Raw genomic sequence first — 15966 nt, forward strand, 5'->3', positions numbered from 1 at the left:
ATATAAATACTATATGCACTCAAAATAATTTGAACAAAAACCATATAACAGTCCTCTGTAGATTGTAGCTTTTTCATGTAAAATAATTTGCTTGCTTTCCAAATGCCACCCAATTAGGCTGTCAAATCGCTAACGTTCACAGAAAAGAACAAGCTATTAAAAAAAGCGTAGCCTACCCATCTTTAAAACATATTGAGTTTAACCTGCTCAGTGGAACAACTGCCAGAAGACAGAAAACATCAGGCTAGGCACGGAGATACAGAATATAAAAAGAAATAGAAACTTAAGAACCAGGTGACAAAATACAACCTGTCACTGAAGTGTCTTTGGTCACAGATGATCCTATATTTATACACAAATCACTGTTGTATACAAATCAGATTACAAATGGATTAGAGGATTAAACTACATGCACCAGCAAAGCTGTCATCTACAAAACAAGTTTCTGTTATATTAATATCAGTCCTACAATCTGGAATAAGACACATGAAAAAAAACCCCATAAAACTAGATTCACGCTTCAGCAGGTTGTCTGTGTGATACTCTTCTGTCGCTGTCTACTCCTGCCTCCTGAGGCCTGAAAGCTCTTGTCAGTGCAGGAGAAATGGAAACCAGCTCCCATGCCAAACACCAAGTCCCTCCTGTCACCTGCCTTCCTGACACTACATTTTTTTTGGTCACTTACCAGGGGTTTTTGCATGTTCACTCAGTTACCACCTTCCCATCATCACATATGGTTTTATGAAACCTTTCCTTTATGACACTGTTCTCTGTTAGCCTTACATACCTCCTATTTTAAGCACCATTTGGATTCATGTTTTATCTCTAGGTCTGTCAGAAGATCAACACTCAGACTATATTGGGAATACTGATAGAGCTGATGTGAAACCAGTGTTGGGGGTGGTAGAGATGCTAGACAGTAGTCTTTGAGCTAGGGCTATTTCTGAGGCAATTTACATTTCTGGATTTAATTATTAGGTATATGGGACTGATCCTGTTCTCATTCTGTTTCAATCTAGGAAGCAGCAGGTTTCCCCAGCAGCAATGCTGAAGTATTCTCCGAAATCCAAAAGATGCCTCGTTCAAGAGACAGTAGGTTATAAGAAAGAAAAATACTAAAAATTGAAACTTTAAGCCTCAGTGCACTGAGCCAACTCAAAGAGAATGTTATCTTCCACCCCTAAAACAGTTCAAAAATAAAATCAAACACTGCTAAAACCACCTCTCAAGTCTACCAATGCCCTTCTGTTAAAGCAAGAATAAGATGGAGACAAAGTTGGAGAGGAAGGTCTCTCTATCCTCTAAATTAAATTCAAGTTATTAAAACCAAAACCAACAAAACCCCAACAACAACAACAACCCCCCCCCCCCAAAAAAAACCCCAATAACCCTCACTCCCACAGAAAATACTGCCTTTATCAAGGCTCAGACTATTCATCATTTCTGCTCCTTCAGCTTTCTCAGGAGGTTCGCCAGTGTCAGTTCTGCTTATCCTTCCAAGCATCTTACATTCTGACAGCTTTTTCAGCAGGCAATTTCTCATAATTAGTTCCTAATTATACATCAAGGCCCACACAGTTTTAGAGTTTCTTCTCTTCCTAACGCCTTTTCCAATTCTGTTTACACTCACCATCCCTTGAAACTAATCTTTCTTCTTCCTAGTCTACTCAGTGTTACAGTTTCCAAGTCTTCTTTCATCCTGTTAAGTTCTTTTGGTTTCTCACAACAGAACAAGAAATTTTAAATCAAACAATCACTGCTAGCTGTTGATTGAAAAAATACTATTTAATGGACAACATAAGGACATGGACCTGTTGAAGTGAGTCCAGAGGAGGGCCATGAAGATGATCAGAGGGCTGGAGCACCTCTCCCTTGAAGACAGGCTGAGTTGGGGTTGTTCAGCCTGGAGAAGAGAAGGCTCTGGGGAGGCCTAATAGCAGCCTTCCAGTACCTGAAGGGGGCCTACAGGAAAGATGGGGAGGGACTCTTCATAAGGGCACATAGCAATAGGATAAGGGGTAATGGCTTCAAACTGAAAGAGGGGAGATGTAGATACAAGGAAGTAATTCTTTACTGTGGGGGTGGTGAGGCACTGGAACAGGTTGCACAGAGAAGCTGTGGATGCCCCATCCCTGGAGGTGTTCAAGGCCAGGCTGGATGGGGCTTTGAGCAGCCTCGTCTAGTGGGAGGTGTCCCTGCCCATGGCAGGGGGGTTGGAACTAGATGATCTTTAAGGTCCCTTCCAAGCCAAACCATTCCATGGTTCTGTGACAACTCCTTAGATTTTTCATTTTATCTGACCAAGAAGTGGATCTTGCATTTCAGATTTGAATAGCTGGGCACTGAGCAGAACAGGTACAACCTTCTTTCACATTTTATTTGGTTTTAACTAAGTCCAGCAATTTTATTAAGTACCCAACTATTACCATCCTCTCATTTAAGTCTTCCAGAGGTCTGCCATGAAATTACTACATATGTAAACAATCCCCTTTAAGACTGTCTGTAAGCAAACAGTCCTCTGAGATCTTATAATCTGCAGTATTGCTTGATCCATAAATGAAGCACCACTACGTCAAAAACCGTATCAATGACTAGATTTGTCAATGGGTTGAGTCCCCAGCATTCAGTAACTTCAAAATAATGTGCTCAGCACAGGCCAAAAACTGTTTACATTAAAAAACTTAAGGCAAAATAAACTGTCAAACATAAAATCTTCCATTTAGATAATGATAGAAAGCTACATATGAATTCTATCTAATGTATTTGAGTCTCTCTAAGAATGAAAATATCCCGCTGTTACTGTATAGTACATTTATGGCGTTAAGTCCTCTTAAAAGTATCCCTCTGAGTCTTGCATATTAAATAACACTCAATTTTTATCAGCTTTCCAATGAAAAAAGCTGCTGCCAGAAAGCTGAAATGTGGTAATACATTTTCTTATTAAACTATACCTTCAGGTGCTGAAATAAAACGAGTGACTTGCACCGATTTTGCATATGCAGCAGTTTGTAATTATGAAGACCGCAGTGCATACCAAATAACCCAATAATGTCCAAGGAAAAGGAAGAGAACACAGCTAAAAAAATGGAAAGAACTGCAACTTGTGACCCAAACACAAGAAAAGAGTAGTTGTTAAAGTTTTCACATTCTTTTAAAAGTATCCTGCTTTAAATCAATGTATTTGTAAGGAGAATCAATGATACTATGGGAATACTGACCAAAAGCCTCTATGTTCTCCATCTTGTAGTCCCAATAAACACGTGCAGTCCCAGTAAATATGAAAACGCAAATTTCTAACAAACAGCTGAGATTTAGAAAACGGAAAGGTCGCAGCACAAAATGAGACTTAAGGCAAACGTGAACTATAAGGATGCAAATAAGCATAACAACTTAATTGATTTGATTTTGCAGTGGTAAAAATTAAGGAGGTCTACAATAAATATTAAAAGATAGCAGAAAAATTAGCAAGTCAAAATTAATATGGAAGAAAAAGCGCCTAAGTGCAAAAAGTAATAAATGACTTGCCTTGTATATAAGGAGAGGGATACTGATATAAGGAAACTAATAAACCTCAAAAGGATGAAACAAGATCATAGGCAGATGATATCATTAAGTAAAGGAATCATCATCAATTTTTCTGAGAAGCCTAAGGTGAAAGACCAAAACCTGAGACAAATGTTTTCTTGATTAGGAAAAAATAAATTAACACACTTAATTACATCCTACATTTAAATAAAATAAACATAAGCTCAGAGGAGGCATGATACATACTATGATATCAGCCAAATTAGACTGATGATAATGAGCCCATCATTAAGCCTTGCTACTGTGTACTAATTACACAAGGTCTGAAGGACAACAGAAAAGCTAGGAGGGAACCAAAATCTTCCCCCTCTCTTTCTCTCATCTGGCCTGTTACTTTTGTCTTGTCTACTCCCATCAAAAACAAAGCACGTCTGACCTCATCCATAATCAGAAATAATCCTTTAATATGTTCTCTAGCTACTCTTCCAGTTCCCTCAGCTTCACTTAACTTACCTACCTCTTAACTCATATTTTAATTAGGGGATTTTTTTCTAACCTAGATCATTTTGCCTGAAATGAGCAACAGCACAAGCAGAGGAACAAGCTAATCTAAGGAAATGGTAACCTGTTTCCCCGGCTCAGATGAAGTCAAAAGAAAAGGTATATCCAAGGTCAGCTTTCACAGCCTCCTTCATTCCTTCCTCGATTCCAACCGGTCCAATTTATTGCTTTTACTACAACTGCTAAAACTTACATGTTTAATCTAACATACCCAGAACTTATAAAACTTTTCTGATATACTTGCACGGTTTCTCATTAGTTTATTCCTAGCCAAGGTGTGGAAGTTACCTCATATTTACATCCTCTTTCACCTTTACATTGTTGAAGCACTGTAAAACTGTTGTGTTTGAAGCAGAACAAAACTAGCAATGGACCCGGGACAGGGTGGGGAGGAAGGCATGCAGTATATTTCCATACTTTACAGAAATTGTAACTATTTTATCATGACAGAAACACCTGTACATTTTCTTTATGGTCTGATATTAAAGTCTAAACTTTCTTAACTCAGTCCTTGCAACGTAAAGTTTTACTTTGTGTGCTGTCGTTCTTCCCTCAGAGCAGCACAGAGAACAGAGTCTCATAAAAAAGTGTTAATTGCACACAAAGACAATTCAGTTATTGCTATATAGATTTTACCAGGATAAGAAATCTGACAAAGCAGAACAAGAAACAGTTCTTCTGAAACTACAACTGCTGAAACCTAACTGTTTTTCTTACTTAACTGCAACTTCTAGGCCAGAGACTTCAGTAACGTACCTAAAACTGAAAAGCAGTTAGACAGCAGATGTGGAAACAGAATCTGGACAGGCTGTTGACCCAGACAGACACCCATTTTTTCCTTCTTTCTATGCACCATATCTATGAAGTTCCAAATGCAAGCTTTAGAAAAATCTGTGATTTTTAGCATCTTCCAGCAAAAAGGCTGTCAAATTAGTGTAACAGCTCATTAATACTATCGAGGGCTGTTGAGTAACATTAATTTAGAAAGTCAAGTAAACAAGAAATTAATCCAAATGTTTGCACATTTAAAAAAATTATTCTGCTGAACATTTAAAAATGTTGTTGAACTGAAAGCATCCAGTCAGCCAGTAATTCTATTAAGAAAAAAAAGCATTCAGGAATGTATTAAGTCCTGTGCTTCCTTCTTAGATGCCAGAGCTCTGTGGTAATAGACAAATTAAGGTCTGAGTGTCAAATCTCATTCAGAAACTTGGAGGTTTGATTTTTTGCCAAAAATCAAGGAAGGTACACAGCTCATTTGGTAAAATTTGTCTTCAGAAAATAATATATTTGCAGAGGTAACCCATGTCACTTCAACTTGCACATGCAACATTCAAGAAACTGGACACATAATAATGGACTAATTAACACAGCGTTGCAGACTTGATGTCTAGACAAGATAAGACATTTCAAGAATCCTTGCTACTCATGCTTATAAAGGAACAACAGAGAGATAGCCTTTTGTGTAACACCAACACTGAATCGCTCCAATTGTGAATTTAACAGCAGGGACATATTTGTCATCACTTCCGAAAAAAAACACACTTCAGCACATTACATGCTAAAAACATAAGCTGGTTCTTAACTATATAAACACAGAAACTAAACAACTCCAAAACAATACTGTAATGTATACTGCATGTTATCAAATGCAAAAATATAAAAAAGTGCATGAAATTATTACATCAGCAACGTATGGACAATCATTGACCTTGACACGCCAATGGAAAATTCTCTGCTACGCTGTTTTCAAGTAGCCAGATCAATCTTTTAAACACCTATTGAATGGGCTTCTACCCCACCGTGCTCAGGCAATGTATAACACCACATTTCAAAATTGTAATTGCGGAGGAAAGAGGCAAAGGCATGTTCAAAGGCATAAGGAAAGACCTAGCTTAAAAAAGCAAAAACAAGAACACAGAAAGCTAATTACGTCACCATTTTTGTTTTTAAAAACTCTCCAAAGTTTCTGATTGCTTACAAATAGAACATCAAAAGACCCCTCATGGATCTAGACCCTACTTCACAGGATATATTAAAACATGAGACACGCATTAATGGTGCAGAATTTTCATTGAGTGCCAAGAGGCACAAAGGTGGGAAAGAAGATGCACCAGGGTTGAAGGGATCACTTTTCCCAGTACCTGCCACGTGGAAGTGCCAGGAAAGCTCCTATTCTGCCAACCACAAAATGGCAGAGCCAGAGGGAACTCAAACCTTCCCCGAGAGCAGCTGAGCCCACTCCAGGCGGAACAGGTCCTGATAGGCAGGGAAGCCAGCCAAAAGCAGGGGACCACGGCAAGGAGCTGGGACTCCGCAGTTCAAGAACAGGGACAGGAAACTGCCAAGAGGAGCAGGAAGCAGAAACCACATCCTTGGTGGAAGGAAACCATATTCTGGAGAACAACATGTAGGACTGTGATGGCAGCTGAGCTCAGAGAGAAACACCAAAATAGGCTGTCCAGAAAAACAGTGGAGTCTCCCTCACTGGAAATATTCAGGACTCAACTGCACAGAGCCCTGAATGACCTGATCTAAGGCCCCGTTTCAAGAGAAGATTGGCCCAGGTGAGGTCTCATCCAACCTGGACGTTTCCATAATACTGTCACTACGCCTGTCATTTCAAAGATGAGACCAGAGACTTCCAGGATCTGCACTCCCACTTCAGCAACGTTCTCAAGTGCCTGTGCATCTTCAACCATATTCTTCCTTCCCAAGTAATATTGTCAGACTTCAAATTAAACACATGCTTTGGAGTTTTTGTAGTTCGGGAATCAAACAGGTAATTCTTGGCTCTGTTCAAACAGCTTCTGGATTCTTCCAAGCCTTCATCCATGAGCACAACTTCTATCTTCCTCTCTTTATGTCAGCTTCAGTTAATACTTGCAAAGCAACTGTAGACTCTTAAAAGATAGACACTAAACGGCAAACAACAACGAGTACTTGTTTGACAATTTTTGTCCTGTCACACTCAGCACACAAAGAATTTTATTTTTCTTCAAATTACGTGATTTTACATGAATGCTTGCAGTAAGTCCCCCACCAAACAAATAACATACAAATATTTTGTTGATGAGCCAGAGCAACCATTTACAATCACGTTCCATCTAAAATTGTGGATTTGGCAATTGTGTTATTGTAACTTAGAGGAAAAGCAGAGGGAACTTTACAAAAGAGTGATATGAGTGATACGTAAGATATGGAGATGGACTTATTTAAACAGAACACCCGTATGAATATTTCATTCAATTGCTTAAGGGTTGTTTTTGTTGTTTTTTCTTAAGAGAAATAACAGACTATATCACAGGCTGCCGCCCTCCCCTCTCCTGCCCAGGGCATTCAGGCTGCCTGTTTCTCTGCTGTACAGCAATGAATTTACTCATTGCGACACTGGATGTGTTCTGTCACCACAGGTATTTGCCTCTGGGTTTACCTGAAATAGTACCATACTATGAAGTAAAAGTACATATTCGGAAAATTTTACTCTTCTCGCTGGTTGGAGTTTTGGAGACAGATAGATATAGAGAGGACAAAGCAGAGAGGGCATTATCAGGAATTTGGAACAGCAAGAATACCTGGGAATCAGGACGAGAATAAATATGAACTGAAAAGCAAACATCACTAGGATCAAGTACTCCAAGAGAAACTTGGGAAACAGAGGCACAAGGGGTCTGATAGGTCAAGCCTTCTAATCAAGCCTCACTTTCTCAAACACTATCTGGACCTTCACCAATTCTTAGACACATACCCAGTGGCAGGAGAAGTTATTTCTACCCCGATTCATTTATTTATTTCATATACTTTAATAGCTGTCCAGTGAAGACTGAAAACCAATCTTTTGGGAATCTTGCTTTGCAGGATTACAGCTTCACCATTTTTGCAGCGTAACTCCTTGTAATAAGTATTTTAGTAATCCTTCCACAAAATTACAATCCAGAAATAATACATTAAAACCAGGTATTCAGAAGGTATTTTAAAGACTTGAATGAAATTCAACTGGAAAAAACTCCAAAGAACAAAATTTTTTTCTGCTGTTATTTGAATCTTCAAAACAAATAATCAGAAACAAATTAATATCAAAGCTTTCTTCTAAATGTATTCTATATTTGATTATCAAGTCAGTCTTCCTATTCCTAAAGTACATTATAAGCTACAGTTCACTTTTAAGATTTAAATGTTACATCTATATAAACAATACAGCATGACTAGCAACAGTATTAAATTTGCATGTTAAAGCCTAATTTTGCTGTGTAAAAACCAGAAACACACTTTCAGTTAAACAGTAGAAACTCGTATAAATTATATTGAGAAGTTAATCCGAAGAACCTTTAGTAAGCAGTTCACCACAGGACTGTAAATTTAGTTTCCATTCCACTCTTTGCTCCCTCTCTCATTCCTTGTCAAAGGCGGAGATCTCAAGCCACACAGAATTAAACCAAACTCATTTTCAGAGGCTGACAGTTCAAAGCCAACAGAACAGCGTACAAATTTCTCCAGAGAGACTGCTCCCATATACAGGAGGAAGATTCACAGTATTTCACAATTACAAAAATCATCGGGATTATCATAACAATAAATTTTCTGTATTTTTTTTTAAAGTTGCTGAAGAAGTTACTTTTAAACATTTATCTGAAAAACACATAGGTCATTTTACAGTCTCATGTTTAAATGATTAAATACATTACTTGCATAGCTCTCAACAAATTTACAGTACCTGATTTTTTAAAAAAATAAGAATCTTGTTCAGTTTAATAAAATGTATTGAAGAGGATTCCAGTACCACTCAAATCTTATTTTAATTCTGCAGAAGCTGACAGCTTCAATATTCAAATCAACAACAGGAGAAACTGGTTCTATGAAATCCAAATCTTTTTAAGTTGTTCCTCAGGCTTTTCTGAGCTAAGTTCCTAAAAGTATTCTGTCTTACAGAACATAATCTAGATTTCCTTAGAGATAAGTGCAAACTCTACCAAATATAATAACATTAGATCATATTGAAAACAACATTTGGTTTTTATGCCCAAATTTTCATCTGTCTTCACTATAAGCCTGTCCTTAGGACCTCGGGGCAGATCTTCATGGGAAATAAACCAGTCGCAGTTTCACTAGCATCAGGCTAAATAATCGCAATTGCTATTTTTTAAAAATCTGCTCCTGGTCTTTTCAGTTTGTCATTTTTAAATAATCTTAAGTTTATGCATTTGGAAGTAGCTGATTTAGGCAATGTACAACCTGGTGATCAGATAGACAGGGATAAGCAAACTGCATCTTGACCCTCACAGTTATGCTACGGTTAACTCCATCCCAGCCAGACCCAGAGACATGCAAAGCCACGCTCACCAGGAACGTGATTATGCAAAGTCAACTTTAAAAAAAAAAAAAAAAAAAAAACAAACACCAAAACAAAACCATGCCCCAAAACCAATTGAGTAGAAAGTTGTTTTTCAAGTGTCAAGAAGAAAAGGAACAACAGTGTTGCAGCACAGGAAATGGGCTCACAGGCAACAGAATAAAGGCCTCTAGAATTAAGATGGAAAACGAAGACCTAGGGTAAGCTTATCTCAAACAAGACCAGAGACCTATTTTCTTGAAGATGTTATTATGAGATAATCACAAGGGCGACAAGTGATCTATATTTTCCTTCCACCCATCCCAGCCACACACTGAAAACATTGTAAATCAGAGCAAGTATGAAGAAAGTAATCTCCTTCTCCCACCCAAATTATAAACTTTAAACGCCATTTCCAGGGTTGGGCAGAGTTGCATTTACGTCAGAAAGATCAAGTCAGAAAAATCTCCAAACTCGCCATTTAAAGTAACAAAACTATGGAAACAAACCACTTTGATTGTTTATGATGCGGTATTAAAGATGAATACATGAATAAACTTCCATTGAACCTCCTAAAAAACTCAGTGTTACAAGAAGAGTAATAGAAATCTTGTTTTGTATTAAATCAATCCCCAAGTAAAACACAAAAGAGAAAAGAATATAAATTTTGAAGACAATAGCCTTCCCTAATCCAGATATAAAACACTGGATGCAAAGCAAAACTTAAGGGTGCTTAATCTTCAGCGAACGACAAAGGCACTGAGATTCAAACCTGATTTAAAAAAATCCAAACACAAAAAACCCCAACAAAACCAAATCCCCCCAAAAAACCCACAACTAAAAAAATCCAACCCAACAGGCAGCTTCTAGTGTTCAATCCCAAACTGTATATTTTTAAGTTAAGGAAATTACAGTGCAAAAGTAATTTTTGATAATCTGATCTCATGTAAAGCCTTACTTTTTAATTATATTTGAAATCATCTGTATTATATTTGATTTTGAAACAATTATTCAAAGACGCAGTCATTTTCTTGGCTTGCAAAATAGCAGGTGTTGCATGTAAGTTACAGAAAACTACCACTAATTCCCACGTGCAGATAAATGTCATGCTTCTTCAGTAGTGCACTGAATTAAATAGCTGGAGCTGTTATAATCACATCATCTCAAGAAATCAGATTACATTCGTATTACGCTCCAAGAAGGAAGAAAATAAATCAACATATTTCTAGCAGATCAAACCATTACACAGGTACTGTATCAGTGACAAAATGCCAAGACGACTCACCTGTTCAATCTCCTTCGTCTTAGTTGCAATTGCTTTTGAGCGGCCAAGAAGATGACCATCCTCATATAATTCTGCACTATCCGTTATATTTGTTTCTGCTTCCTCTGTTTGTTCGATGTATAATGGAGCTGAAGATCCAGCCTTCAAAAAAAATAAAATATTAAAATTTCAGAGTTTTGAGAGCAAAATAAAAACCCCAAAGCGTGAGAGCAAAAATAAAAACCTAAATACAGTCATCCAATTAGATATGACTTTGCTCATCAAGACTATTAATGAAGTATTATTGCTACAGTCTAACAGATAGAAATATGGTTTTTAAACATGTAGAAAAAGTGACATCATAAAAAACCTATGACTCAGGTCTGAACTGTGTAAAGACAATGATGTCAGATAACCTTCACCTGCCCTTCTGCTGAGAAGGAACTTGTATATGTGATATTTATAACCCCAGCTGGCAAGAAATCCACAATGAAAGTGGGATTAGCTTTCTGGGGAAGGATAAAAGTAAAAAAATCAAAGGTAAATAGGCAACGACAAAATCAAAATGCTGTCAGAAAGAACTCTTAGAGCATTCGGGCCACAGGTTAAATATTAAAGGAACAGAGATACGTATTGTATAACAAAAGTAAACATATGCTTAGATGATTCCTGATAATACGAGAAATCTTACTGAAGTACTGGAATTGTATAAGCTTCTCTCTAAACCAGAAATTAAGACGGTATCCCTGCCCCAAAGAAAACAGACTCCCACTCCATGGAGTCTATATAGACAATGCAAAAAGAGAAAAAAATTACTACAGCATGTTTAAATGCAATATTATGGAACAGATTTGTAGAATAGTTAATTTATTTTTTAATAAGGTTTGAGAACTTATGAAGATGCATACAAGTATTTTCTACTATTCAAAAATAAAAAAGTGAAGAATCTTAAGATTTAAATAACGTCAAAGAGAAAAGCATTAGACAAAAAAAGAAAGTTTAAGTGGCCCTACAAGCACTAGAGCAATATAAACGATTAAGATTGCATCCTAAATTTGCAGTAAATCATGAAATGCGCAAGACGGAATAAAAGCTGCTCAAAAGTTCAGTGTAACACAAACTTCAACTATTAAGCGCTATGCAAGATAAACTGGGAAAAGTTAAAAAACTGTTGCAATTCATACATGCCAGCCTAGTAATCAGGGTGAGAAGTATCCTTTCTTCCAGGATTCAAATGAAATGCCTCCTTCATTAGCATTCCTGTAGCACACTCAATAAATAAATCATCTCCGACTCTGCCATAATCTCCTGCAATTGTTTCATTTTGAATCTTTCTTTATTTTGAATCTTTTTGCCACTGCAATTTTCTCTGAGGCTGAGAGGAAGCTTTAAACAGCTCTTCTCCATATGGCCAACTCTGTTCTTTCCTCCCTTGCATGACCTTTCCCTCGTCAAGAACAGGAGTGACGCTTCTCTTCACTCTTACTCTCCTGAACCTCTCAGAAACGTCCACGCATATGTTCTCCTCTGTATGGCATTCATGCTTGGATCAGTTTGCTGCTTCTTTTTCCTCACTCCAACCCCTCCCCTCCCTTTTCTTTAAAATTTCTTTTTCCTGGAGGGAAATGAACGGTTTATTTATCCAACTGGATCCTCCTGTCCAGTATCAAGAAACTGTTGATGCACTCAGCCATTACACCAATGGACAGGACTTAGAAGTTCAGATAAATATGGATCCAGTGAGTTTATTTCTCTAATCTAGCCCTTAGGTTCCACAAGCGTGAAATGCAAGGAGGAAACCTCATGCTTCCCAAGATGCTTTTATTTTCCCACAAACTATTTACAAACAAATATAAAATACAAACTCATTAATTATAAAGTTTAAGGCACGTGACTTTGTAAAATAGGTAGTATTCTGTTTTTGTAAGACTGCCTCTAAAGTTGAACAAAGTAAAAGTTGAAGATGAAATGATCACAGAATTAAACCAGACTAAAAAGACTTCACATGACATTTTGTTTGTTTTAAATGTCAAATACATCTTCCGCTAACATAGCGGAATCCAAAAAATGACATCCTACCCAGCAGCATAACAGAACAAGAACTAAAAAGGGCTATAATCATACTTCAGTATAGCAAGGGGTAGAAGACAAGGAGGGGCAAGAACAGATGGGTATAAATTGGCAATTAATTAACAATGATTATTAACGAAATAATGATTCTGGGGGAAAAAAAAAAATCTACCTACTGCAGTACCATGGCAAAAGCTTAATTTTTAATATAGAGGAGGACTGCCTTCTGAAAAGGAATATATGGCATGGCAGGCTGCCACGGCATGAAGCTGCACCCAGTAAACCAGAGTTTCTTTTCTAATCTTATGTTTTACATGTACCCTTGTATTTTGACTCAGAAGCCCCTTGCTAATTTTAAGGAGTTCAGTAGGCATACAGACCTACATTAGCGCAAGAGTTCTTTGAAGAATCCCTGAAGAGCTGGAGCCTTATGTTGTTAGTTGCACCTCAACACAAATTCAAATTATACTAACAAAACCTACTCTGTTTTTGTGTATTTTAATAAACAATCAAACAAACAAATAAATAAATCACAAGGCTTTAGTCTCCCTCTCACTCCCTTTCAACAAACATTTAATAGCACAGGCAGACAAATCCAGGGGTAAATTACAAAATGAGCCTTTCAGGAGAGTACAGAAAAACAAGTCTATTGTTGTAACACTTTAAAATAATCCGATTAATGCTGTCTTACATCATACTCTGTTATTTCGGGTAAATTGCTTTCTTCAGCCTTCTCTAACTTTTCAGCTGCCCACTTGCTTGCAGCTTCTGCGAGTTCCTTTTCCGATAGTCTGTTACTCTTATCCAAGGCCTGTACAAAAACATTACAGTCAAAGTTTAATATTAAGTGTATTTATACACAGTAAAACATCTTCAAAACTAAAATAAGCAGTTATCCAGATTCCTGAAACATTGTAAAATAGGGAATACGTAAGCTGAAGCTAGTTCATTTGCTGATTTCTTTAAAAATAAAAGTGGGTGGGGAGAGAGCAGAGAAAGAAGGAAAAAAGAGAGGAGAAAAACAGATAAATCAATGAAGTTCAGAAAAATGTTTAAGAGAGAACCGTAGTTTCAGAATCAGTTTTATTAAATTCATGGGGCAGAAATAACAGAAAAATTATTTGAGACCATTTGAGTTTAAAGAGACTTGGATCAAATGGCCACTAAGAAGTCAGATATAAGTGTGGAGTGATCCAATAATTCAATGTGATTTTCAGGCATAAAAGGTTGCAACAAATTTAAACTAAACTATTAAATACTGTGTAGGGTATAAAACTTAAGCCAATTAGGGACAAAAAGATTTTATATATACTTTAAACAATCAGAACTGCTTCCATTAAAATTCATTATTTTTTATTTGGGGGGAATGTTGACCATTTATAATAAAGTCAGTCATGGTTTATGGGCTTTTAGTCTACCTTTTCAGATGGAAATAGTCATATAAATAATATTTAAAAATTTGTTTCTCTCTAAGAATACGATTTGGCTTTTACTAACAGAGCAACAAACAGACAATGACAAACACCCTCGTACCAAAACCAGTTTAGGAATAGCTAGCTTTATAAATCTTGTTATCACTATGTGGGTATTTCATTTAAATCAACTGTATGTATAGAAGCATTCATCCAAGAATCCATACAACTCTAGTATTAAAAACTGCAACACTAAGATGGATGTCTAAAAAAAAGAACCAAAAATCCTACTGCCTAAAAAGGTTGTCACAATTTCTACCCAATGCTTGTTCCATCTTAGCATATAGATGGGCAAAAAAACCCCCAAAAAACAACAAAAACAAGTTTAAAAAAAAAAAGAAAAAAAACCAACATTTCTCCCCTTATCATTAGTTCATTCCAAATTACATAAATGGCCAGAGGAAGCAAATACTGTGACCTGTAATAAAACTGCTTCATCTTCAGACCTTTTGTACTTACCTCAAGTAAAATATTATCCAAACATCTCTTTGTGGTGTAGTATGGCATAAGTACACAGCTCACAGAACCCTTCCAGGATCCTGTGTCATAAAGGCACCACCTTTATCTCAATTCAAAAGTGCAACACAATGTTCAACTAGGAACTCCTCTTTTCTATAATTGTAAATTACAGAATTATAATCAGCAAAGTCAGGAGGTGACAAAGTTCGATATGCAGGGGTACGAAGAGGATTCTTAAAAGAAAGGGCTAATATAATTTATAGAATAATTAGCCCAGCTCACCTTTCCAAACTACACAATTATTCTTAGACTAATATCACTACAAACTATAGTCTGCCAAGTTTTTTTTTTTTACCATGTTCTTATTCACAGAATCACAGAATCTTCAGAATTGGAAGGGACCTCTAGAGATCATCTAGTCCAACTCCCCTGCTAGAGCAGGATTGCCTAGAGCACATTACTCAGGACTGCATCCAGGCGGGTCTTGAAAATCTCCAGAGAAGGGGACTCCACAACCTCCCTGGGCAGCCTGTTCCAGTGCTCTGTCACCCTCACTGTAAAGAAGTTTTTCCGTCTATTTGAACGGAACTTCCTATGTTCCAACTTGTGCCCATTGCCCCTCGTCCTGTCACTGGGAACCAATGAAAAGAGTCTGGCACCATCCTCCTTCAACCCACCCTTTAGATACTTGTATGCCATAATAAGGTCTCCCCTCAGCCTTCTCTTCTCCAGGCTAAAGAGTCCCAGCTCTTTCAGCCTTTCCTCATAAGGGAGATGCTCCAGTCCCTCAATCATCTTAGTTGCCCTTCACTGGACTCGCTCCAGCAGTTCCCTGTCCCTCTTGAACTGGGGAGCCCAAAACTGGATGCAGTACTCCAGGTGTGGCCTCACCAGTGCAGAGTAGAGGGGGAGAATGACCTCCCTCGACCTACTGGCCACAGTCTTCCCTATGCAGCCCCATAGTACGCCTGACTTTTCCACTTTAACCTGACTTTACCTTAGCTGCCAAAACTATCTTCCATTGTAGTTCTATTAGGAATCTCTCCCGTTCCTCAAATGTAGCTCTGGCTAACACTAGCAAAAAGAAATTACCAGTCTCTTTGTCACTGACATTTGACTTCGCATGAAATGAAGACAAATAAAATCTCACATGATTTATAATATTTTTCAGAAGCCATAAACAGAAACTAAGCACTTTAGTGAATATGGCAAAAAGAATCTGTTCAATTTAATCTTACTAAATTTAATTCTATCGGTAGCAAGTCAATAAATATGTATTAAAAAAT

At 37.3% G+C, this 15966-nt stretch overlaps 1 protein-coding gene across 10 annotated transcripts in view; it reads right to left on the reverse strand.

Annotated features, from left to right (window-relative positions):
• PPHLN1 (periphilin 1) overlaps positions 1–15966 on the reverse strand; it is a 76556-nt gene that overhangs the window by 25299 nt on the left and 35291 nt on the right. For all 10 annotated transcript variants that reach the window (XM_054202725.1, XM_054202734.1, XM_054202718.1 and 7 more), the window contains 2 exons: positions 13441–13560; positions 10701–10841 (listed from right to left, as the gene is read on the reverse strand). In XM_054202725.1, the coding sequence (XP_054058700.1) occupies positions 10701–10841; positions 13441–13560 (261 nt within the window). The remainder of the gene's footprint in view (positions 1–10700; positions 10842–13440; positions 13561–15966) is intronic.

Source organism: Rissa tridactyla, chromosome 1, assembly GCF_028500815.1.
Source record: "Rissa tridactyla isolate bRisTri1 chromosome 1, bRisTri1.patW.cur.20221130, whole genome shotgun sequence".
Lineage (NCBI taxonomy): Eukaryota > Metazoa > Chordata > Aves > Charadriiformes > Laridae > Rissa > Rissa tridactyla.